The sequence below is a fragment of the Pimephales promelas genome, chromosome 15, assembly GCF_988280905.1.
Source record: "Pimephales promelas chromosome 15, fPimPro1.hap1.1, whole genome shotgun sequence".
Taxonomy (NCBI): Eukaryota; Metazoa; Chordata; class Actinopteri; order Cypriniformes; family Leuciscidae; genus Pimephales; species Pimephales promelas.
This window is the reverse complement of record NC_142783.1, coordinates 30,848,650-30,873,165: the sequence shown is the minus strand read 5'-3', so window position 1 is coordinate 30,873,165 and position 24,516 is coordinate 30,848,650. Positions and strand designations below refer to the sequence as shown.

The 24,516-nt window shown below is 39.6% G+C and overlaps 1 protein-coding gene across 3 annotated transcripts; it reads right to left on the bottom strand.

The window, feature by feature from the left end:
* Positions 1-10: 10 nt before the first annotated feature.
* ttbk2a (tau tubulin kinase 2a) lies at positions 11-24,170 on the bottom strand. Of its 3 annotated transcripts, XM_039653388.2 has the most exons (17): positions 23,926-24,170; positions 21,311-21,461; positions 19,445-19,592; positions 17,240-17,313; positions 16,055-16,195; positions 15,470-15,574; positions 15,293-15,358; positions 15,113-15,205; positions 14,896-15,021; positions 14,654-14,811; positions 14,364-14,565; positions 14,063-14,274; positions 12,646-13,195; positions 9,628-9,942; positions 6,009-6,847; positions 5,362-5,489; positions 3,954-4,093 (listed from the first exon to the last, which is right to left on the bottom strand). In XM_039653388.2, the coding sequence occupies exons 2-16, from the start codon at positions 21,377-21,379 to the stop codon at positions 5,372-5,374; spliced, it is 3,216 nt and encodes a 1,071-aa protein (XP_039509322.2). In that variant the 5' UTR covers positions 21,380-21,461; positions 23,926-24,170; the 3' UTR covers positions 3,954-4,093; positions 5,362-5,371. The 3 variants fall into 3 exon arrangements, with proteins under 3 accessions (XP_039509320.2, XP_039509321.2, XP_039509322.2); XM_039653386.2 differs by lacking the exon at positions 5,362-5,489 and having other exon boundaries at positions 11-4,093; positions 23,926-24,169; XM_039653387.2 differs by lacking the exons at positions 5,362-5,489; positions 9,628-9,942 and having other exon boundaries at positions 11-4,093; positions 23,926-24,169.
* Between the last annotated feature and the right edge of the window lie 346 nt (positions 24,171-24,516).

Below are 24,516 nucleotides of genomic sequence, written 5' to 3'. Positions count from 1 at the left end.
GTCGCAACGGTAAAATTGGCAATTTATTCAGAATTTAGAACATTTAAATATAGAGACATTTCATGTTCGGAGACCTATGCTGACATGCTGAATGAAAATTTTATTCATAGCAAGTTTATAAAAATAAAATATAAAATAATTCCAAATGATAAAACAACAACAACAAATAAAACAGAAAAAAAACCACTGTACAAGGCATTTATGATACAAATAAAAATTAACACAAATAATTACAGTAATGTACAATGTCCCACCCTATAACATTCTTTTGTACACTGTACATTTAACTTCATAAATTGTGAACAATATTCCGTAAGAAAAAGATAAATAAAAATGATACAGATGCAAAACTGTAATCATCATGTATTGTTTTCTTTTCTCAGACTATTACATCACTACTTCAGCCTTTGGAACATTTACAACTTGCTAGTTCTGTTCATTGTACTGTCAGGTCAGTTCATTGCCATAATAATAATGTGCAGTTTAGATGTTCGATTCACAAATGCATGGGAGGGAAAAAGTTGAGATCCAACAAGAAAAGAATCTCAATGATGTGAAAATTTGTTTTGGACGGTCTGCTAGACTACAGTATACTAGACACTAGCATACTAGCATTTCACTAAACGCTAAATAGATCGGTCATTTAACAGAAGGCAACGGGGTATGTCAACTAAATGGAAAAACAGCATTTCAGGGTGTCCAGGAAAATTCTGTTGCTGTTTTTTTTTTGTTATTTAACAATGATCCAATGAACATAGAACATAGCCCGTAATCTCATTTGGCCAAATGATTTATTGCAGTGATGGTAGAAAACAGCTGTTTTAAGGTGACTGATTTCTTAGGGCAGAGTGAAGACTGTAATTCCAACTGTAATTAACTAATTATCTAATTAAAGTGATGCTATTTTGGGTGGATCTTGCTACTAATGCCTTTTCTTTAATGAGAAATAATCAATATTTGTAGTGTCCCACATGCTGGTCAATCACTTACACCAGCATACACATAAACGCATATTAACCAGCCGGATTGAGTAGGTACATAAACTTTCTCTCTGCAAGTGCTGATATAAAGTTAAAACAGGTAATGAGCTTAAGAGAATATGTTTAAAACAAACCAAAGGCAAAACAAATATGAAGTCCCTATTTACAAGCTGACAGTACTTATCAGGCGACAAACTCCAGGTACTGTGTATATGAAAACTTGTAAGCTGTATTTATTGTACATTGCGGCATTTTGTTATTTCTCTCTAGCTCATGCAAAGGGTTGGCATTCTATGGGAAGTGTAAGTACAGCATTTTACAAGCGGAAAAGGAAGACGGCTGTGTAAGTTAATGCTCCAGGTTTTGAAGGAATTAGATGCATGCTTTAAAAAAATAGGTATTATTATTCTTAATGAACTATGAAACAAAAGTTCAATATGAGTGGCAAATGGCAAATTGCAGACAAAAAAAATGCTGAGGTTTTAAAACTTTCGTTCGAATATATCATGTGGCACATTCAATAAAACCATGTTTAGACACTGATATTGGCTAATGTATTAAAACTAATTAAGAATTAAGAAATTGTAAAAATATTGCAATTTTAAAACCTTCCCTTTTAACATGTTTTTGACTGATCTTTTATATTGTAAGCGAGGAGAGTAGTCATTTTTTGATATGCAAAGAGAGAATCTGCAGACTTCCTGCTTGGAATCTGTAAAATGGGTTGATAAATGCAAATGTTTGATGGATCTGAGAGTATTCTGAGAGGAAATCAAATTAACTAATAAATGTAACATTCACAAAATGCAATCTAGTGTACAGAAATTTGTAAATGGTCCAGTTTTAAGGACGTCTGTAGTTTTTTAGGTATAGTGGGAGTGGATTCTGTTTGCAAATAACCAGTAAAAACTAAGTGTGACTTTCACTGGAAACGGTAAAAAAGCTGTGAGATACAAGAAGCACTACAGAAAAAATACAAACAAAATAGTTTGTGACTCTAGATTCTGAAAGCTTGAGCCTGCCCTATACAGTATATATATATTTCAAAGCAAAACTTCCTTAGGCACATTGAAGCACAAGAACATTTTTTTTTGTTGTTGATTGTTTCAGTGGTCACCGTTTCTTGAAAAAAAAAAAAAAGAAAGTAAAAGAGTATGGAACCGTATTGCATTCACTTGAAGAAAAAAATCTATTCCGTTTTTCTGAATTAATGAGTTAATTATCTCAGAATTACAAGATAATTTTTCATGTAAAAAAAAAATTTGCTCTGTTTTTCTGAATTAATTACTTGATTATCTCAAAAACTCAGTCGATTTTTTTTCTTCAAGTGAATGCAATACACTTCCATAAAAGAGAACTGGCTTTCCTCTTGCAAACTCAGTGAGGTCAGAAACAGTCTACGCAAGTACACAGACGCAAATGCTTGGCAAGACCATTTTAAGTGCATGGTCCCGTTGTACATAATTGAAGGTATGGTTCACTTTACTCATCCTCATATCGTTACAAACCTGTATGACTTTCTTTCTTCAGTGGAACACAAAAGAAGATCTTTTTAGGAATAATGGTTACTAAACATCTTTAGTTACCATTGACTTCCATAGTATCAAAAAACAAAGAAAAAAACCCACTGAGATATTTTCTTATATATAAAAAAAAGTCCTGAAAATGAAGCCAAAGTATTTTGTTCGCCCCCTGGCTGCAGTGCAGGTCATAAACCCCAACCGCTCCATGTAATCGAATGGGACGCGAGCCAAACTAAAAAATCCAATAACAGTTCAAATACATTTTTTTCAAAGATGGTTTCTGTCATTTTACGTAGTTCATTTCATGCAGAAGTATGTTCACGTGTTGGATTTCCCAACAAGTTTTGTTTTAGTTAGTTATTTGATGCTTTAAAAAAACAAGATGTAACATCATGATTGGCAGCTGTGATTGTGATTCAGTCTGAGGGCGTTTGATACCGCGCTCCACCTCAGGATCACTACTGACTCGATCTCCAAACTACGTAATTGGCGACAACTGTTTTTTTACAATGGAAAGAAGCAGAGACGCGCTGTCCATCTGTTTTAACAGTCTACCCTAATGTATTAGAAAAAAATTCATACAGCTTCGGAAAACAAGAGGGTGAGTAAATGATGACAGGATTTGAAAGCTAACTCTTGTAACCGTTGCACGAGTAGTTGACATGACAGTAAATCCTGAACGTATAGGAACACCAATGACTGAATTTTAGCTTTGTTACTTGCGTAGACTATGTTTCAGGCCACTTGATAGGGTTAATGGTGGTATGATCTATCAGTGTACCTGCCACTGCTCGGAGAGCGCTGCAATGCATCAAAGCCCAAATAAATAACATCATAAATACTATATTACAGCTGAGCTTGATGCAAACCTTATGTAATTCATGAATGCATACAATCATCTTCATTAATGCTCTGGAATGTTTGAAAAGAAATGAAACTATCAATCACGATCATGTATAACCTCCCACGTTCTGAAACTAACTTTAGTGTTCAAAGCAGGATCTTAAAATTGAGGCTATTGATGGAGAGAAAATAAAGTTGCAAAAACCCAGATGTGTGGCGGAATAAGAATCAAATGTTTTTAGCTATATGGAAATTAGGACATTTGAAACCCAAATGCCCCAGTGTCTAAACCCTGTGGTTGACTATCTGCTCAGCTTGCTTGAGCACCTGAGCTCGCGGATGCCGGCTTTGCCCCGTTGGGTGTGAATGGCGGCGGAGCGGGCCTGTCTCCCGCAGCATCCTTCCTGTGTGTGAGGATGAGGGCGGCGCAGAGGAGGCGAGCCAGAGAAACTGGGAGGAGAGCGGCTGCGGGTCGGACAGCCCCCGCGATGCTCGTGGCGGGACGGGGAAGAGCTGATGGAGCGTTGCAGTGAGGAGGAACTGCGGGGGGAGGCGCTAGAGCTGCGCTGGTGGAGGTGGTGAGCGGAGATGGGACTGACGTACACATGCCTCTTGTCCACGTGCTGGGGGGATGAGCAGCTGTGGTGCGGAGAGCCACGGGGCGAGCTGGCATGCATTAGCTGGGCCAGACAGGTCAGCAGGTCTGAGTCACTGCTGCCGCCGGCAGGAATCCTATACCGCCGGTGCCTGGAGGAGGACAAGGAAAAAAGGAAAACAATGCTATAGCATGAAATAAGAACAAAAAGATTGCCTTAAAAACTCTTACAATTATCAAAAAGAAGACAATTTTTAAATTCTACCCCGAATACCTAAGCAACCGTTCAAAATGCCTTAGCGACTGCCTAGTAACCATCGAGAGCTCTTTAGCAACCAGTTAATTAGCAACCACCCAAAACAGTGCCAAGCACCCATCATTTTAATAAATGTCTAGCAACGTTCCAGGTGATATGGGAGGATTCTGGATGCTTGTTAAAGGGGTCATATGATGCTATTTTCAAAGATAATTTTTTGGTGTATGTATTGGGTGTAATAGATTAGAATACATTTATTCAATTAGCTGACGCTTTTATCCAAAGCGACTTACAATTGCTATATATGTCAGTGGTCGCACGCCTCTGGAGCAACTAGGGGTTAAGTGTCTTGCTCAGGGACACATTGGTGTCTCACAGTGGATTCGAACCCGGGTCTCTCACACCAAAGGCATGAGTCTTATCCACTGCGCCATCACCACCCGTATTTTTACATACTGTACATTATTGTAGCTCCTCTACGCCTAGTCTTTCTAAAACGCTTCGATTTCTACAAATCCACAACTTATGAAAAGCGCAGTGTGCTCTGATTGGCCAGCTGACCCAGTGCATTGTGATTGGCCGAACACATCAAGCATGTGTCGGAAAATGTAATGCTGTATCAAGCTTCAGATTCCAAGGCAATTATAAAACCAGTCAATAATGTTGTCAGTTTTATATATAGTTTAATATAATATTTAATATATGTGGTTTAATATAATTTCGAGTTAGAGTCTGAAAATGCAGATGATCAAGCCGTTCGATCGGAACCAACTTTGCAACTATCTTAGCGTGACTTCAGCAAAACATTTCACAGTGGGAAGTTTTTAATTTGAAATTTTATAACGTTTTAATTAGTCTTCCTCACTGTAACAACTTCACGTCCTGAAGTGATAACATAAATACAGTTTAGAAACACATACTGGTGTAGCTCAAAGGGCGCGTGCTGCTTCAGTGGCCAGTGTGAAACAGGAGTGCATCTGTGTTTGTCATATTTTCACTTCAAGTTATGAGCGGAGAACAGAAGATCCTATGTTTGTAAATATAAATCGATCTCTGCACTTTCGATCATAAGAATTACAAAAAATAGGCGTTAATCTTAATCTACACTGCACAAAACGAACTGTCAATAGAAAATACTTTTAACAAATAATAAAACATACTTACAGGCTCTGATTCAGAAGCGCCAGATTGCCCTAGCAAAGTTGGAATTGCCCCATTTTTTAGAAATAGCCTTTGTGCACAGCCGGCCTTGTACTCTCCCAGGTTCAGGAAACTGTCCTCCGTAAAATGCGCTGCACAAACACGAACATTTGGGTTGTACTGTTCTGTGTTGTAAATAAATCTTAATCACTGATTCCTAATTGTATCCACTTTCGGAAGGCCAAATAAAGTGCTTTTGCGTAAAAAAAAACACCACAACATAGTGCGCTACGATAACTAAGACCACACCTTTTTTCTTTGCGCATGCATTTGGGCGGGATTATGCAAATTTTCCACATAGTGACGTAAGTATCTGAGGGAGAATTCAATCTTTTCAAAATCTTTTTGTGGGAGATTTTGAGCTTTGTAATTTTGCAGATCTTATATCTTTATACATGCACAAACAATGACACACTTTAAGACATATGACCCCTTTAAGATGTTCTCTGAGGTTGCTAGGTGGTAGAACAATTGTAGGCAGCTGATAAGTGGTAGACATACTGTAGGTCTAAAGATCTTGTGGGTAAGTAAGAATTTGGGTTTTCTAGAAAGTCATGCATTTCGGTCTAGGGTTAGAGTTTTTTTTGGCTTTGCTGAGCCAAAATAACTACCTTGAATCCACAGTGGAGCGGCTGGGAGGTTTTCCTGGTGGTGGACGGGGCATGAAGTGTGCCGTGATGGTTTCCGCACTAGTTGTAGGGGTAACTGGCCGTGGTATCTTGCTCTTCCGTAAAAGTGGACTGGAGGAAGAGGACAGTGATGGAGCATCATCTCCATTACGATCGGAACGAGAACCCAGAAGTGACTCGTCATCTTGAGAGCGTTCAGAAGAGGCAGAAGAAACCTGGTCCCGCTGCATGGCAGCCATGATGACACGCCTGTCGGAGGATAACGTCGGGGAAGCGGAGGGTGAAAGTGGAATGTGGTGAACCCTCCTCTGGAGTAATTTCTCTTTAGCAGATCCAGGTGGTGGATCCACAAGGCTAGATGGCTCTAATACTGGGATACGGCTGTGCCTGGAGGCTGGAGAAGAGGGGCCGTTTCTGGTAGGACCACCTTCCTTTCCCTCCTCCAGAGACCACTGGTTGGGCTCTAATGAGTGTTCAATAATGAATGAATAACTCTTGGGGTCTTTTAGTTTTGGACACTCGTTGCTGTCAATCTGTGTTTCTAAAGGAGGTGTAAGACAGCTTTTCATCAGAACTGGGCTATGCAGAGAGGACGGTGTGCCTGGAGACGGCATCAGGCTTGGCACTGGGCTGGAAGGTCCATTCCCATTTAGCAAAGGATCCACCTCGACCTTAGGAGCCGGCTCCTGTGGGGAGTTGATGTCAGTTGTGTTGTCTTGAGCATGGATCTCATTGTTACCATTATCAGTATCACGTCTCTCCAATGGAACACTTTCAGATGCAGATTGGGAGGACAGCGCAGAAGGTCGCTGAGCTGTTAGCTGAGAGACGGATAGAGAAAATTAGCAATGTATTACATACATGTTCATGTCCTTGATGTCACCCAGAGGTCATAAATTCAGTTTCAGTCTTGATATTAAAGCCTGCATTGGTAATCAAACATGCTTGCATGCAGACAGAAACAGATCTTTGACAAACCACACGTAATATCTTAATGTTAGTGAAGAGACAATAGCCCTTTTCAAACATACAGTCTTTACTGGTAAATTACCGGTAGGTGATAATGTGTGAACAGGACCCTTTCAAAAATGCCGGTAAATTGGTTACGGAAATTTACCAGTAGGGGAAGTTGAAACATTACCAGTAGATTACCGGTTTTGTGCTCTGTGCCGTGGTGGAATGTAACGAAGTACAAATACTTTGTTACTTTACTTAAGTACATTGTTCACATATCTTTACTTTACTTAAGTAGAATAAATAGTGCATACTTTTTACTTTTACTTTTGTTACATTTTGCAGCAATTATTCTACTTTCTACTCCACTACATTTCAAAAGTACTTAAAGTACATATAAAATCAGGTACTTTTTACTTTTTACTTAAGTATGGTTGTCATTGTGTTACTTCTACTTCTACTAAAGTAAATATTTATCTGGTAATTTGTACTTTTACTTAAGTACTGAGATTCAGTACTTCCTCCACCACTAGCTCTGTGTGAATGTGGAATGAAGATTACTGGCATGATCACTGTAGTAAGAAGTCTGCTTTGGGCCAATCAAAGTTATAAAGGAGATGACGCGATTATTCAGTGCTGTTTACAGCAAGTTTTTCTATTTAAATATCCGCAAGATGATCATATTTGACCGTTGCGCCACATCTCACAGTTTTTTCAACGTGTCCTGCTCGAGACCCAACCTTCTTTTCCATTCATCAGCGAAAAATTCATGCGGCTCTGCAGTTGGATACTATTATGCGCGTCTCATGCTGTTCTGTTTGATCATCCCCTTATGCATGTTACTCAGACGTCAATTTGTTTTGTCAAATTGAACAGACATTAAGAACAGAAACTAAAACGCTTCTCGATATGCGGGCAGATGAAGACAACAGTGCTGTGTTTAAAGATCACTTCCAATGACTGACATCACATAATTTACAGGTATTTTGGAGCTGATGTGTAAATGGTCTCGTACCGGTAAAAAGCCAGAATGCCATTGCTTGTGTGAATACTTGTGTATTCACCGGTAAAGTAATTCTGGCAAATTTGCTGCAATTTACCGGGATTGCTGTGTGAAAGGGGCTAATGTCTTTAAGGTGTTAATATCCTTTAGATCACAAAGGGGTCAAATCCAGCTTAAGGAGGACCAATGTCCGGTAGAGTTTAGCTCTGACCTGTTTTAACACACCTAACCGGAAGTTTCTACTAATCCAGAAGGTTTAGGTTTGTTTGATTAAGGTTAGAGCTAAACTTTGCGGTACAGTGACCCACCAAGAGCAGAATTAGATACTCCTGCTTTAGACACCTAGGATGAAAGGCAGAACCTGACTGCCAAAGGCTTAAACAGGATAAGAGGTGGTTAGTCACATATTCAGAGGAATGAAAACACACACAAGCTCTGTTCCAAAAACTAGTGACTGATTGTGGCACAATCAAGTCAAGTGGAAGACTTGACTCACAACTTATTCCAATTGTTTCAAGTCTAAACAAAGCTGAACCTCCCCAGGAGCAGGATTGGACAACCCTCTCATAAATGGTACAAGAGCCACAAAAAAAGCTAGTGACGGCCCTGCAAATAATAAAATGCCAAACCATAAAGTTTTTAATTTTAAAATATACACTAGTGCTAACACACTGTCACATAGAACCGATAGTCTGCTTGCTATAATAACAAACGCCTATAGGGGATTATCACGCTGATACATAGTACTTCCGGATTCAGTGATCTTTGTGCACTGCCACTTCCGTTGAATCACCGATCTCGCTGGCGAACTGATGAAGGACTACACTAAGTTTATTTATACGGCAATTGATCTGATTCACTAAAGTGCTGGCTGCAAACAAACGTGCAACCTTGTTTTATTTTAAAGTTTTAATCCACTTCTTCCTTATACTCAATTCAGTCGGGAATCCGTGGGTTGGCGTTGTTGGTTAGATTTACAAAGTGGAACAGAGCAGTGACGTATATAGCATTCGTCTCAGGCATTGTTGAACTGCGTCGGAAGTGGACATGCACGAAGTTGACAAATCCCGCCCATGAAACCCGGAAGAGTGATAATCCCCTATTCCAGACTTTCCTATGCGGACTCATCTAATCGAGCAGACCCCTTTATTCTAGACACCATCTTAAATTTTCTCTTTTGCCAAAGAAAATGAAACATTATTGGTGCAAACTTAAATTTCTATGAATGTTATAATTGCTATGTTCCTGTTTTTTGTGTTTTTTCACTAATCTTGTTGCAATGCATTCCAGCATTATCTTTCCGGTGAAGGATATACGACTTCTAGTCAGAAGCATGCCTTTTATGCCATGAAATGCCATTAAGGTAGGGAGTTCACTTGTTTTGTAGGAACAGAGCTATTAACAAGGTCCACAGTTTTAAGGACACAACCTTGACAGAAAACTTTAGTGGGCATGCATAACGAACAGAACAGTATCCCTGAAGTTCTCTGAGGAGAGAGAGCACACCAAAAACAGGATAACTTCAGCTACATCAAATAAAATAAAATCAAGAACATAGGAAACAGTGAGACTGGACAGAAGACATGTTTGGTGGGCAGAGGTGGTTGAAGTTATGGGAAGCACGGAATGGGAGTGCCTATTCACCTGCTGAAGCTGAGCGCGGGTGATTCGTATGACTGAGGGGAACTTGTTTGCAGCACTCGCTGGAATGGCAGGAAGTTTCCTGCGTCCAGGCGAATGGGCGGCACGGAGCTGGCAAGGTAGTGGCAGCGAGGCGTGGCACGAGGAGGTGGAAGAGGAAGGGTGGTGTTGGTGGTCTGCAGATTGGCTGCGGCGCAACCCGGGCAGGGCGCGCTGGTGTAGGGGGTCCGACAGGGTGGTCAGGAGGGTGTGCGGGCTAGGGGAGCGCAGTTGCAGGGGGCTGCACGTCCTCGGTTGAGACGCAGGAGAGGTGGGCAGCTAGAGAAGGAAAGTGGGGAACAGTGGAAGGGAGGCGAAGAGGGTTTAGTGAGGTGAATTAGGTGAGTCAGGGGCCATGTATGGGTAGCGAAGATGGAGAAAAGTAAAGTAAAAATACTGATTAAAACGGACAGAAAGATAGGAGGTGGTAATGAAGGAATGAGAGGAAGCAAAATGGCACAGCAGCATACATGTTGGTAGGAAGAATGCATATTCTGGAAAATTCCATGGACTAAAATCAAACTTTCAGAGTCAGGAATAAGCTCAAATCTGCAGCGTACTAATAAAAGAAACCAGCTCTGTGTGGTTTTACAACACTCCACCCACAGACAGTGTCCTGACCAAGGCAGTCAGGAGGATACAAGAGCTCGGGTATCAGGTGGATCAGCTTAACTCAGACTAACGTAAGCTTACATCACAGACCTGAGGGTGAGCTGTCTGTATCTCATTACTGTGGCTGACAGGTGAGCAGCCCTCATAGACCACCTTTACAAGCTGACCAGTGCTTAAAGTGGGGGGGGGGGGGGGGAGGTGCCGGTACTCTCTTGCATTGGCAAATCATGACATTTGAGATTTCTACTGTGAAAAACAAAACTTGGAGATATTGCTGGTAGTACAACAACAATTTATTGATATATTATCAACTATAGCCAGACCGATAAAGGATTTTAAAGGCCGATACCGATACGAATATTTGTTGGTTTTTTAAAATCCGATAATCCGATATATCGGCCGATATTTTTTTTTTAGAAACGTGCAACAAAACATTAACAGATTTCCCTAACATTAGTTATTTGTAGTTATGCATGAGTTTTAACTAAAATAATATGATAATGCATTTTAATGCATTTTTGAGTTGGTCACGAGACCATGAACACACTTCACCGATGATCTCACTCGCGGATAACTGGTTCTCTCTGCCCGAATCTGGCTGGATCAGCAGTTTGCAGAATGTGTGGCGCGTTATAAACGAATGTTGCCAACAGGGATAGTGTAGAGTGCCCTCTGGTGGACAAACTATACAACTCCAACACTCATGACATGGTTCAAGCGGGTTTCGTCCGTTTTTAATTTATTTTTGAAATATTCATTTATCGGCCATTATAACTGCCGATACCGATAGTTTGGAAAATGCATAATATCGGCCGATAATATCGGTCTGCCGATATATCGGTCTGGCTCTATTATCAACATAAATCTATTTAGTCAAGTCATGTGTGTATGCATGTGTGTGCGTGTGTGTGTGTCCACCTGTGTGTGTGAAAACAGAACTCCTCCAAGTCTTTTTTTATGCAGTGACTGCTGTTGCTTCCCCTTGTCTGTACCAAAGGCTTGAATTAAACATTCCCTACATTCTCTTCACAGGACAGCAAGTGACGGGATGCTGCTACATGTTTTGCAGCCCAGTTTGTTATCTTTAAAAACAAGCCTGCTTTTTCGTGGAGCAAAAATACATAATTTGGTCCCTTGACCAACAGTCAGGCCATCCATGTGTTCGTTACTCACGTTATTGTGGACGTGTTAATGTCATTAATGTTAATGTTGGTAGCTGCAGACTCCTCGTTAACGCTAGCTGTTCCACTCACGTCAACAGCTCTTGAATCGTACCCGATGTTTCTGGTTGGACTTGGATCTCTGCTGACGTGTCTGGCTCCCTGGCACACGCGTTCTTTGAATACCTTTCTGAAGCTAGGCTAACATAATGACTTAGAAGCTAAAAAGAAGTGTGTCGAGTTTGTAGGTTTTCAATTTCAGCAGAGAAAAATGTGTTGAGGTTAGGCGGAAGCTGCAGGCATCAGACAGCTTTTTCGAACTAGCGTCCATTGAGAAGCGAACTTCTGATAGGGTGGGCCGACTGCTTGCCTTCGTCAAGATCTGAAGTAAGTCACGTAGTGTCCTCTGTGTAGTGTAGTTTATGTAATGTTAGGTCATTACTAATCTCTTTGACACTGACACTTTTTCTGTCAGTGGTAGAGCACCGGCTACATGCAAGAAGTAGCGGTACGCAAGAAAAAGTGCAGCTACGGTAAGAGTAATGGTGCGTTCATGTGCTATGGTAATTATAGGAAAAACCAAAAGCCGACGAGGAAAATGCACATGAACACCCCCTCATGTGGTATTTTACCACTGGGCAACTCGTAGGATATTTTGATGGACGAGTTGCCGAGATGAGATAACCTTTGACCATTTCAAAATGGCGGAAAGCACCGCGAGAGTTGTGAATGGTAAAAAATATATACTATATATATATGTATATATATATATATATATATATATATATACTATAAGAAGTGTTTGCCTAGACATCCAGAACAGGGCAGCTGGAAGGAAATTATCAGGAGGGGTGTTAAGTGAAAAACATTTATTATTGTAACTTTTTGATAGATTAAAATGTTGCCAAGCCTTAGCCTCAGTTCTTGTTTGGCTCATCCAAATTTAGTGAGAAACTTGTTAGGCATTACACAGGTTTCACAGCCTTCATTTAAGGGGGCACTGTCAACCTACTGCTCAGGTACCCTCGGGTCATGGTATCCATGACACCTTCCAAATTTTTTCTAGATGAGCCAATGATAGAGCCTCACTTCCTGTTGGCACCTTTGTTGACAAACCCATTAATTTGAAAACTTTTCACATGACTAAATTTGGGACTGTAGATATTTTGTGGGAGCGGTGAAATCAACACGTTTTCTGGGCTTTAGTTACCTGTGTGAGCGCTCCTTCAGCCAGTGCCTCACCAGGGCTGGTGGGGGTAACAGGAGGTCCACTAGCAGCAGGGAACACACAGAGCTCCAACCTTTGTGGGCCCTGGACTGTGTGAGGCGTGTGGGCGTCTCCTTGTACGGGACTGGGAGTGGATTCTTTATCCGGTGATTCATCCATTGGCTGCAAAAGCTCTGGCTCCTCTTCACACTCATCTGATGGGCTACTAGTGAGTTTGGCTTTATGACCAGGGCTACTTCCTGCTGTCTCTTTGAAGTCCTGCAGGTCAGAGCCCTTCTCTACCATCACCCAATCACGCAACTCAACATCTTGTAGACCTGAGCTCAGGTTTAGAGCAACAAAGCCACTGTTAGCTGCGCCGTCGCCCTGCTCAGGTGATCCTGGTGAAGCAGGCTTGGGTGAGCCACCGCCAGAGCGGAAATCCTCGTCATGGTGCCAAACAAGCTCTGTGTGACCTACGTTGGATATGGCCATGACAGGGACACCATCAGCTTCCCGTTCCCGTGCTGTACCAGGTGGCTGCTTACCAGAACTGTTCACAGAAACAGAAAGAATGCAGACTAAGACTCTAGAACATACGGAAAAGTTGCTGAATGCTGAATATCTGAAATAATAAGATCGACCGAGCCGGTACGTTTTGTTGCCAGCGGCACAGGCATGTGAGCAGGGTCTCACTGTGAAAGTGCACTGTTGGCCCGCACTCACATTGGAAATGGGTAAGGACATAATCAAATCAAGAAATAACATTATTAAAAATCTAAACATTAACAAAATATACTCATTGACTAATTTTGTTATGAAGTACAGTTGTATGTTTGCATAGAATTCATTTTGAACGCTATATTACATGCTTTCAAAATCTGAGGTAAATTATCTGTTATCGCTTGGGGCACAGTGACCTATTTTTAACTAGAAATAAATAATGTGTACTCATAACCAGTGTAATTTCATCATTCTGTCAGCCGCGACGTCGCAGAAATAGGAACCGTTTTTAAATTAGAAACTTCGCGTGTCGCCGTCGCGTCTGGTTAGGACAAAAACTCTGATTAACATGGAAAAGATACCTTATATCGCGTGTCTCGTCGCGTGTAGTTAGGACACGGTGTTAGAGCCAGCTGAAAAATTTAAAGCTGTGTTTATTATACATCTCTTTATTCTACTGCATTTATTTGTGCTGCTGTTTGGGAAATTTTATTTTGTTCTTATTTTATTACTGTATTTTTCCTTGAATTTTGCATTGAAGAAAAGTAGATTTTTGTTTGTATCTGCAGTCAATTACAGTTCTTTGAAGGAAAATCAGAATCTGCGATCGGTATCGGCAGGTCACACTTAAAAAAAAAAAACCTGCAATCAGAGCATCTATAGAAATAATGCAATCTTGAGAGTTGAAGAGACTTACCAGGCCTCAACAAAACGCTCAGTGTTGGGTTTGGGCTCCAAAGTTAGTCTCTTCTCCAGCTCAAAGCTATGAATGTTACGCAATTTCCTCAGAAGAGGAGTGTCTCTATCTGAGGGCACCAACTCTGACCGGACTCGCACTGGTGAACCAATGCTAAGCCCTGCATGGGGACTCTGATTGCCTTGGTTGCTATGTTCATCCTCTGCTCCCATCTAGAAGAGATTGACAACAGAATATGAAACCTGCAACAATATACAAAGATGTCTGCAATTGATTCAGTTCACGGTACACAATCTGGTACCTTCCAGACAGCAGGACAGATTCGGTTCCGATTGCGGTCCAGGTCCTCCCAGACATCAGTCTCCTGGTTCCTGAGAGGAAGGCTCGGAGATCCAGGCAGATTCTCGGGCCGAGCATTGTCCCCATCACTGAGCTGCTCATCCTGCAGAACTTCATCTGTGTTCTCCTTCTGATCTCCAGGCATCAAGGAGGCATTCAAAACGCTGGAAGAAAACAGAAGTACTCTTGGTGATCCCACTAATATTAAAATCCAAATATTTGAGACAAAAGTCAAGCATTCCCATGATTTACCCCATCTGAGCTGGCGTGAGGCGTGTGTGATGCTGTGGCGTGTTTGCCGCAGCGGTGATTGTCAGTGGGCTATCTGAGCTCATCCTTTCCCAATCATAAGGGTCATTTTCCACTACGTTGTAGGTTCTCATACTATTCTCAAAAACGGTCCTCAGTAGCTAAAGTGGAGAGATCATTTTCAAATCAGATTAACCAATAACTCCAAGATATCCCATTGATTTATTAAAGTATCATATTTTTACCTGATAGTCAGGTTTGGTAAAGTAGTCCAGATTACTGATGTGGTCCAGAAAGACAGTGAAGTCTGGCGGCAGGTGTTTCAACATCAGCCGATGATCGTATGTATCTTTTAACTTCCCCACTTGCTCCTAATGCACACATATACAAACATCATCATCACTTCCCAAACAGACAGGCATATGCTTGTCTAAGCACTTCCTCCTCCAGCCCGATCAGCACCTTGTCTTTTATCTTCCTCCAGGGTAGTTGCCCGACCAAGAACTCCACCAGCATGTAGAACAAAGACCACAAGTCATCATGTCTTCCCATCTCCTGTGACAGAAAGACCAAAATAAATCTGATCAGACCAGAATTATCCTTGACTGAATGAACAACAGAGCAAACATGGCAGATCCTCACCTTGTTCTTGTGGGCATTGACTGAGGCGTATCGTACTGTACCCCTAAACCCTGCAACAGGACGCGGCTAAGAGAGAAAAGAACCTTACAGTACACAAATATATAAAACCCTCACAAACATATACATTCATTAAGTACAGTCAGAAAACCTGTATTAGAAATGACTATTGATACTGACCGGCCTGACTTCTTGACAGGAGTTTGTAAACTGCCGAGCCAAACCAAAGTCTAACATGTAGCACGTTCGACATGTGCTTGGGAATCGGCCCATGGCAAAGTTGGACTGAAAACAGTGTGAACAAGCTATTTATTACAATGAGGTTGTAATATGTACACTATTATTATACTAAATAAGGCTGTGAAACGCTTAATCGCATCCAAAATAAAAGTTTGTGTTTACATAATATATGTGTGTAGTGTTTATAATTATTTTGTATATATAAATACACAATACAAATGTTATTAATATATATCAAATATTTATATTTATGTATAATATTAATTTTGTAGAAATATATATAAAGTATATACATGCAAATATTTCTTAAATATATGCATGCATGTGTGTGCATTTATATATACATAATAATTATACACACTACACACACATATATTATGTACACAAACTTTTATTTTGGATGCAATTAATGGCGATTCATCGTTTCACAGCCCTAATACTAACTAAGTATACCACTACTTATTTACAACACAGAAATATATATTTTGAAAGGCAGCTAAAAGAGTTTAAACCGACAATTCTTACCGGTTTAATGTCACGGTGTAAAAAGCCCACTGAGTGGATGCTCTCGATGGCCTCCAGCATCTGCAGACAGAGTCTGAGTGTAGTACTGACTGTGAAAGTACCACGGTTCATGCTCCTCCTCAGATCCGCTAAATTACGGCCCTGCAAAAGCCAAAAAGGCAACAGTTAATTTGTTTTGCAAACAAATATTTGATCTAAAGGCAGGTTTGATATAAAGTCATAAATAAATAACCACAGCCTGCAAAGTCATCAAATTAATATATAAATTACAAAAAAAAACAAATCTACATTTTAAATGCATAAATGAGTTCATAGTAAGCCTTATGTATACTTTAACTTTTTGTTCACCCAAAAATTCTGTCATTAATTACTCACCCTCATGTCTTTCCATTCATCTTCTAAACACAATTTTCTGTCCCTCCATTGACAGCTACGAAACTACCATTTTTACACATTCTAAAAAAGTTTATAAAGATATCATAAAACTAGTCCATATGAATTGAGTTTAGTCCATTTTTTTTTTAAGAGTCACGATCGCTTTATATGATAAACAGATTTAATTTAGGCGTTTATTCACATAAACATTGATCACCAAACACAAACAGAAGTTCAAATGTGCTGAATAACAGGAGAATGAACCTTATAGGTTCCCACACGTCAAGTAAGCATGCTTAAGCTTCTGTTTACCAGATCTGATGAATGAGTTGAATATTTATTCATTCAATTCAATCTGTTCCTCATATAAAGTGATTATAGAAAATTTGGACTAAACCACTCAATTCACATGGATTGGTTTTACGATCTCTTAATTAACTTTTTGAAGCGTCAAAGTCAAAGTTATTTAGCTGTCAATGGAGGAACAGAAATCTCTCAAATTTTATTAAAAATATGTTTTTTCTAACATTTGTGTTCCCTAGATAAACGAAAGTCTTACAGGTTTGGAACGGCATGAGGGTGAGTAAATGATGACAGAATTGTATAAGAATTAATACGTTTCTTTACAGATCACATAGAAGCTTTAACCATCTTTATTGTCCATTAATCATCTTTATAGCTTTCTGCGTATATTACTGCACTCACATTAAATACAAAATTTAAGTGTGCCAGACCATCATCATAAATAAACTGTAATATTAGGCACGCATGAAGTAAGAACAAATGCATAATCAGTCAATCAGACCTCACCTGAAGTTCCATGACAACATAGTTAAAGCGATCGTTGCGGCCACATCCGACAAACCGACAAACATGATCCTTTCCTGAAACAACAATGAGATGAAACTCCATTAAACTACATATCAATGTAACTCATTTCACATGCCAAGTCATTTACATATACAGTAGAAGTCTTAAAAGTACAAAGCAAAAACGCCTGTTTAATTCAAAGGATCAAAAAGATGGTGGGTTGTGGTTACATGATAAACATTAGAAGTGGACTTGAAGGAGAATGATAGTAGTAATCAGTAAGTTTCTTTCTTTTTCTGTCCATGTGATCCTCTACTCCTCCTATTATGGCGGTCTGTCCAGAGAAGGGGTTTATGAGGTTTATGCATTTAGTTCAGGTGACTCGGCTCTCTTGGGACACTCTCTGGGCCGCAGTAGCAGATCAGACCAGCTTCATTCATATTCCACTCTGACATGAAACACCCTACAGCCCTCCGCAAGGCCCTATCTTCCTCACTCGCCTCTTCCACATGGTCTCCACTGCTCCATTATTATGATTATTCTGTTATGAGTGTGAGTATTAGTGCACATAATTTTGTGAAAAATGACATGCTACTTTTTTTTTGCAAGTGTCTAGTAGATTTGCATTATTTCTTAAAATCAAAAGCAACTGCATCATATTTTGTGTGCATCACTGCTAGTGTTTTGTTGACTTCTGGGGCCACGAGTAGATAGAGAGATCTCCAGTTACAAGTCTTTCCCTCAGGAAGACATCAAACCACTCTGTCCTATCATACAGCAATATTACAGCCAACGTCATACGAGTACATTGATTTTTTTCATAAGCAGTGTGGAGAGGTTAAGGATATAATGGAGGAAGACTGTAAAGGGAGCGAAAGAGGATAATGATGGTGCCATTGCTGTGCTCTGCTAATTGATTTGTTGATTCTTTGCCCAGTAGAAGAGAGAGCACGGTTTCATTTCAAGGTTAGCTACAGATCCTTGCAGTACGAGTTGTTTTGTAAATCACAGAAATTCTTACCTCTATTTGAAAGTATTTAGATTCCCTCTTTGAAATTGTAATGCTTATAACTGAATCAAAAACATAGTTACGTTTTAATCAAGAAAACAATTACACAAGATCAAAAGTACTCAAAAATCAAGATAAAAAATACTGTTCACTAAGTATGTATTTATGTGATGCATTTCTTTGATCAGAAATAGTAAAAACAGTGAAATATTATTACAATTTAAAAGAGCTGTTTTCTATTTTAATACATTTTAAAATGTAATTTATTCCTGTGATGCAAAGCTGAATTTTCAGCATCATTACTCCAGTCTTCAGTGTCACATGATCCTTCAGAAATCAGTTCAAGAAACATTTCTTTTTATTATCAATGTTAAAAAAATGTTAAAAAATGGTTGTGCTGCTCAGAATTGTTGTAGAACCGTGATATATATATATATATATATATATATAGGATTCTTGAATATGAATATGAATATAATGTTTATTTGAAATAGAACATTTCAGAAGAAGAAGATGATTACATCACTTTTCAATGTAATGCGTTCTTGCTGAAAAAATATAAATTTCTTTAAAAATATATATTTTTTCAAAATGTTTTCTGATTGCAAGAGTGTTCAAAGCAATATGTAAGATTGTTGCTCTTGATGTCTGATGAAGGCTTTGACAATGGCCGAAATGTCACACGTTTTTAACCAATAATGTTGGATTTCCTTAAGAGTGAGTGTTGCACATTTTTCCAATGTATTAAAAAAATTAAATAATACAAATCTAGACTATAGCTTCTGAGAAGGTCTCCAGATATACTGTGCAAAGCAATGATCAGAACTCAGATTGAATACCCTAATCCTTTATCCCACATTCCTGTGGCTATTTTTCTGTTGACTAATCTATCCATTATGTACCCCATTGTAAAGAAACCGCGGGGTGGGAGGGGAGGGAGAGATTGGTAGGTGGGTAGTTGATTTCATCCGTGTTTTCATGTTCTCATTCTGGCATGTTCATCGTCAAAAAAATTTAAAATAAAATGGCTATAATTTATTTATTTATTTACTTTTATAAAATCTCAATGACCATCAAACCTCTGAACGGTGGTGTATATATAAAAACATTGCACAAAAAAAAGTATGTTAGATGTTGTGTTTAAAAAAAACAAAAACATTTACGAATATAGATTTATCTGCTCTAACTTCACTTACCTTGAAGTTTCTTCAACACCGCTACCTCCATCTTCAGAACCTGTTTGGGTTGTTGAGCGGACTCTGCTTTCAGAGCCACGCTGGTGCGGTTCATCAGGTCCAGAGCCTCGTAGATCTCGCCAAAGCCGCCACCGCCAATTTTTTTCACCTGAGGTGAAAAGCAAATATCAGAGGTGAGCAGACCAGAGTGTACTATTTTTGGTGCAAGAAACATTGATAATTAAATAAATAATGATATAATTATAAAATAATATAACAAAAAAAATTAAACCAAGCCTTTAAATGTACTTTGTACCACACTTACACTAGATTTAATGCAAAACAAAACAAAAATTACAAGTCACAGCCCAGTAGTTGGATTAAACTTTTTATATTTTGCCATTTATTTCTCCTGGCATCACATGTCCCCACAATGTCTTCTGCCCTTTCATGTCACTTCCTTTTCCCCTCAGATCTCCGAGTACAGAGACAGCTAGTTTTCACTGAGGATTATACAACGTTCATCGTATTACTGATCAGTGCACTAAAAGAGATGGTCAGTGAGTTACACAGATGAGGACACACTGCAATATTAGATCAGCGTGAGGAGTGAGTCACTGCTTGCCACTATCTGCAGACACACGTAAGTTTACGTAGGCAAACATGGTTTCATAAGCTTTCCAGAAAGCATATTTAAATGCGGTTTCTTTTCAAGGTTTTAATTTTTGTGAACAACTATCTAAGAAATGCCTAAATCAATGACTATGCTGTCTGGTCATTTAACAAGCAAAGCACCACACTAGAGATGCAAGGACCAGCTCTAACTCTGCTGTTAAACATACATCTTTTTCTTTCTTTCCTTCCTTTTGTTTTTTGTTTTCCTTTTTGAAATTTATCTCTGATCAGTTTCGTCTCCATTGCTGCTTAAACAAGTGGACCCCACAACTGCAAATGGATGCCTGGTGAAAAATTAAACTTTAACATGTTGGAAAACACTCATCACTATCAGAACAATTTTTGTTAGGCTTGAGTATATATTTTTAAGTAATTAAGCAATATCCCATGTAGTTTTTTCCCTTTGTGTTTTATATAATGTGTTTTATGTAATTTTATATAGTGCTCTTTAGGTATTTGTTTTCCTTGAATGGTTTTCCTTTGAAAAAGGTGCAGTATGTAATATTGACAGCTAGTGGTTGAAATGGGTACTGCAGTCCGAATTAAAACTGTTAGAGAGTTGTTTCCTCCTCAGACTCAGGAAACGCAACAGGAACGAGCACAATTGACAATGGAAAGCGATGAGCCTTATACTGTAAGTTGATCAGCTAATAAATACGTTTGCAATGTTTTTTATTGGTGGGGCAGAATCGGTCGTTTGCTGGCTTCCATGGCTGCAATACGCCATTTTCCGCCAACTGGTGTCGAAATACCATTGGGTAAATTGGCAGTGTGCAGGATCAAACAGACCAAAAAAAAAAAAAAACAGATATTCTGAAACACAATGCATATTTCAAAGTAGATTGACAGGCCGTAGCATTGTATTTGGATAAACAAGTACTTGAACTAAGCTTGTTTGCTACATCCCTGCAAACATACTACGGTAATTTTTATGATTTGGTGCGGTAAAAAAAGACAAACAGCACCTTTAAGAGATATGTTGTTGTTGAAAATGAAAGTAAAAGAGGGACATCTATTACTGTGAAATAAGAGTTTGCGTCTTTATTAAAATCAACACATGATGATTTATCTCACCCACCCGTGACCCATACGCTAAATTAATTGGAATGTTATTTTTTTATTACTTGGCCCGCCCAACCCGAGGATGATCCACAGTGTCCGCGGATATAACCGTGATCTACGCATCATGTGCATTAAAACCTGCAGACTTACTACTTTCCATCGTTCCTTCACCAGAATGCCCGTGGTCAGAATGTCTGTCTGCTCCTGCCCCGCGCTCATCCTGTCTGTGGTCTGATCCGTGCTCGTCCCCTAACACCAGTGACAGGGGCCTCGGTCTGGCATTGGAGCCCGGTGGTGCCCGCTGGACACAGAAAAGAAAAGAGCATTGTGTTAAAGTTGCTTGTTGTACTGTTACCACACTTACAATGCACAATCCGTGGCTTCTTATTCCATCATAAAAACTGCTGTAGTCCCATACCTGTTCAGCCAGGTGACAATTGTGCTGATATTCAGACCAACAGAGGGACTTAAGAGGGTTTTATTGCTTTTATACAATAGTTTTAAGTTGCAAGTTGGATGTTTCATCATAATACATCGCCGATGTCGATTCTCTTAGCCAGCAATATGATAGTGATCTCTCAAAACATGCAGTAATACAACTTGATTAAATTAAGGGGCCCGTGATCGTAATATCGACATTACTATATTATGCACCTATTTTACACAACCAGTTACATTTTTTATTTATTCACAAAGGCAACTCTGAAAAATGTGAATCACAATTGGGACATCCACAACAAAAAATACACTTTAATTTTTACAATAATATAGTAAAGTTAATCATGAAAAAAGTCGCACATGAGCTCATCAATTGTGTGATGACAACTTATCACTGGCTTGTGCAATACGATAAGCAGTGACAGCTCTTGAGGAATAAATACAAAAATGAATATAAAAAAGACATACAAAATAAAGTTAAAACAACAACTGTCTTCATATATTTAATATATTTTTATAAGTAAAAAAAAATGTCCTTTCTTTAGAAACAGCGTACGTGAGAGGAGTGGAGGACAGAGATTTCCCTTCCCGCACAGCAAGCATCTGTAATCACTCTGCTCCAACTCCACTCCGGGTTTTCCATGTCATGCATGCTAATTTACAATGGTCTGGAACACAGATAATACAGCGAAAAATCCAAGGCTGTGTCTGAAATCGCTTCCTATCCCTTAAATAGGGCACTATCTAGTGCACTCATTCAATCCCACAATGCACCACCACAATAATGAGTGTACAACCATATGGCTGGATTCCAAATGGCACACTTCAAGTGGACACGCAGTCTTGTGGCCTTAAATTGCGTGTGCTCGCCAAGTGTATGAGTCCGTCAGTATGTTGTCCCATTCGGCATTTCAGTGCTCAGAAGTGTGCTCGCGAACGCTGCCTTTGTGCCCTTGATGCGGACTTAGGCAAAGCCCCGCACTTTCGCACCCCCCACACGAGTCACCTACCTATTAATCATTGCGAAGTTGCGAAAACACAATCAGATAAATGAGGGTACGTGTTACATGGCTGTTTGACTTTTGTGGCATGTTCATCAAGCCTGTCCCAAAATAAACTCTTCCGTGCCCTCGTGGACTCGAGGCCAGCGCCCCTTAGGTCAGCCATTTCTGACGTCACCAAGTGTTAACTCGAAGGAGGTCCAAAAGGCCGGAGTGTGCCATTTGGGATTCAGCCAATGTATGCTCAACGGCTAGAGAATACCCACAATCTCACTGCAGAATGAATTTCCACATCTGGCCAGAAGATGACGCTGAATCACCCATCTTAAACCGCTGGTCCAATGTGGGTACAGCGTAATATCATACAGGTATAAATTCCTTTTTAATTGATTATTAAATGGTTTAATTAAGGTTTATACATGCTAGTTTCCATGACAGAGTTCAAAATCAGCCTTTTCATTACTACTGGAGCCTGTTTGCTAAGTTTTAAATGATTATTAAACAGCAAGCACAATCTATGCAAAAGCGGCATCCCTTCCGGCGAACTCAGAGTCTGAATTCACTCACTCCTTCAAGTGGACAATATAAGTGGAGTAATGTGGGAATAGTGAATGATGGTATGGGGGGCGATTTCGAACACAGCCCAATTGTGAGGTTCCAAAATATCAACCAATCAAGAACCGAGAAAATTAGACAGTACAGCTCTGTGTTGTACTAGTTGCTTTCCTTCAGATAAAAGTCTCAACCAAATGAAAATGTAATAGTACACCTTTAAGAAGCGAGAGATGTCATTTTAACAAGTACTAACGTTACACACATTAACTTACTACGCTAAACTGATCTGTGAAATTGCTAACAGAGGTGCGCAGATTGTGCGTTTTGTACATTTAACGTTTGTAAGACTCTGAGCTCGATTTGTGTGTGTTTTGCAGAGCTTGTTTAAGTAATTTTCAGATCATTTCGTTACACAGCATTTGCTTTTGTCTGCATACAGTGGTTTCATGGTTTCACGAATTTTACCATCTGATTATTTTATTCCATTTTTAAATGTTAATATGTCGTCTGTTTTGAGTCTGATCTGTTTTAATGGCAGCGGCCCGCTGTTGAAATGTGATCCGCACCGCTTGATGTGTCTCGTTGCTACAGTGAACACAGATAACAACACATCCACACACACACACACACACACACACACACTTTACATATCACAAATTGTTTGTTCCAGTGGATATGACCTTGAAAACAGTGCTATAACTGCATTATTATGACTGCAGCTGTCACTGACGGCATGCCATAGAGCCCAGTGTCCGTATCCATGTTACTCACCTCAATCCCGATCCTCACAGCGCCGGGTGTGGTTTATAATTCTCATAAAATACGCTTTAAAATCATGTCGAAGACGTCAAATGGTGTAAATACGCGGACAGTTCCTCCATGAGGACGAAATGAGGTGTCATTTGCTCTGACATATGCACAACTGCGCCGTGTTTTTGTAAATGTCCCTATCGCGGGTCCTTAAGCATCTCTGCAGATTCGTGACGTGCTGATCCTTCTGCCTGCATGCGCGCTCGTTCGCGACGCTATCGCCCTTCGCAACAGCAGGCGCGTGCACTAGCATTCCACTCTGAGAGTGCACGTAGATTGTCTGGGCGCGTTCTCGAGAAGTGTTAAAATGTGAGAAAGATCCCTCTTCTGTTTAAACACGGAACAGCAAGCAAATCACAGTTTTGTCTGGTTTCTGACTGTATAAATAACTATTAAATAATAAATATAGAGTATTTTGTGTAGCCTAATTAATTACTTAAGTACTTAAGTAATTAATTACTGTCATTTAATTACTTTTCCCTTTAAAAAGTAAAGTAAAGGATTAGGCCTACTCTTAATTTTTCTGTCATTTTATTACAGTTACAAATTTAA

What these genes read in the sequence shown, in the direction of transcription:
- ttbk2a (XM_039653386.2), bottom strand. Translation starts at nt 21,379, where the DNA reads ATGAGCGCGGGGCAGGAGCAGACAGACATTCTGACCACGGGCATTCTG. An exon ending in ATGTTGTCATGGAACTTCAG is followed by an intron (nt 16,196 to 17,239) that starts GTGAGGTCTGAT and finishes TGGCTTTTGCAG; the next exon opens with GGCCGTAATTTAGCGGATCT. An exon ending in TCAATGCCCACAAGAACAAG is followed by an intron (nt 15,206 to 15,292) that starts GTGAGGATCTGC and finishes TTTCTGTCACAG; the next exon opens with GAGATGGGAAGACATGATGA.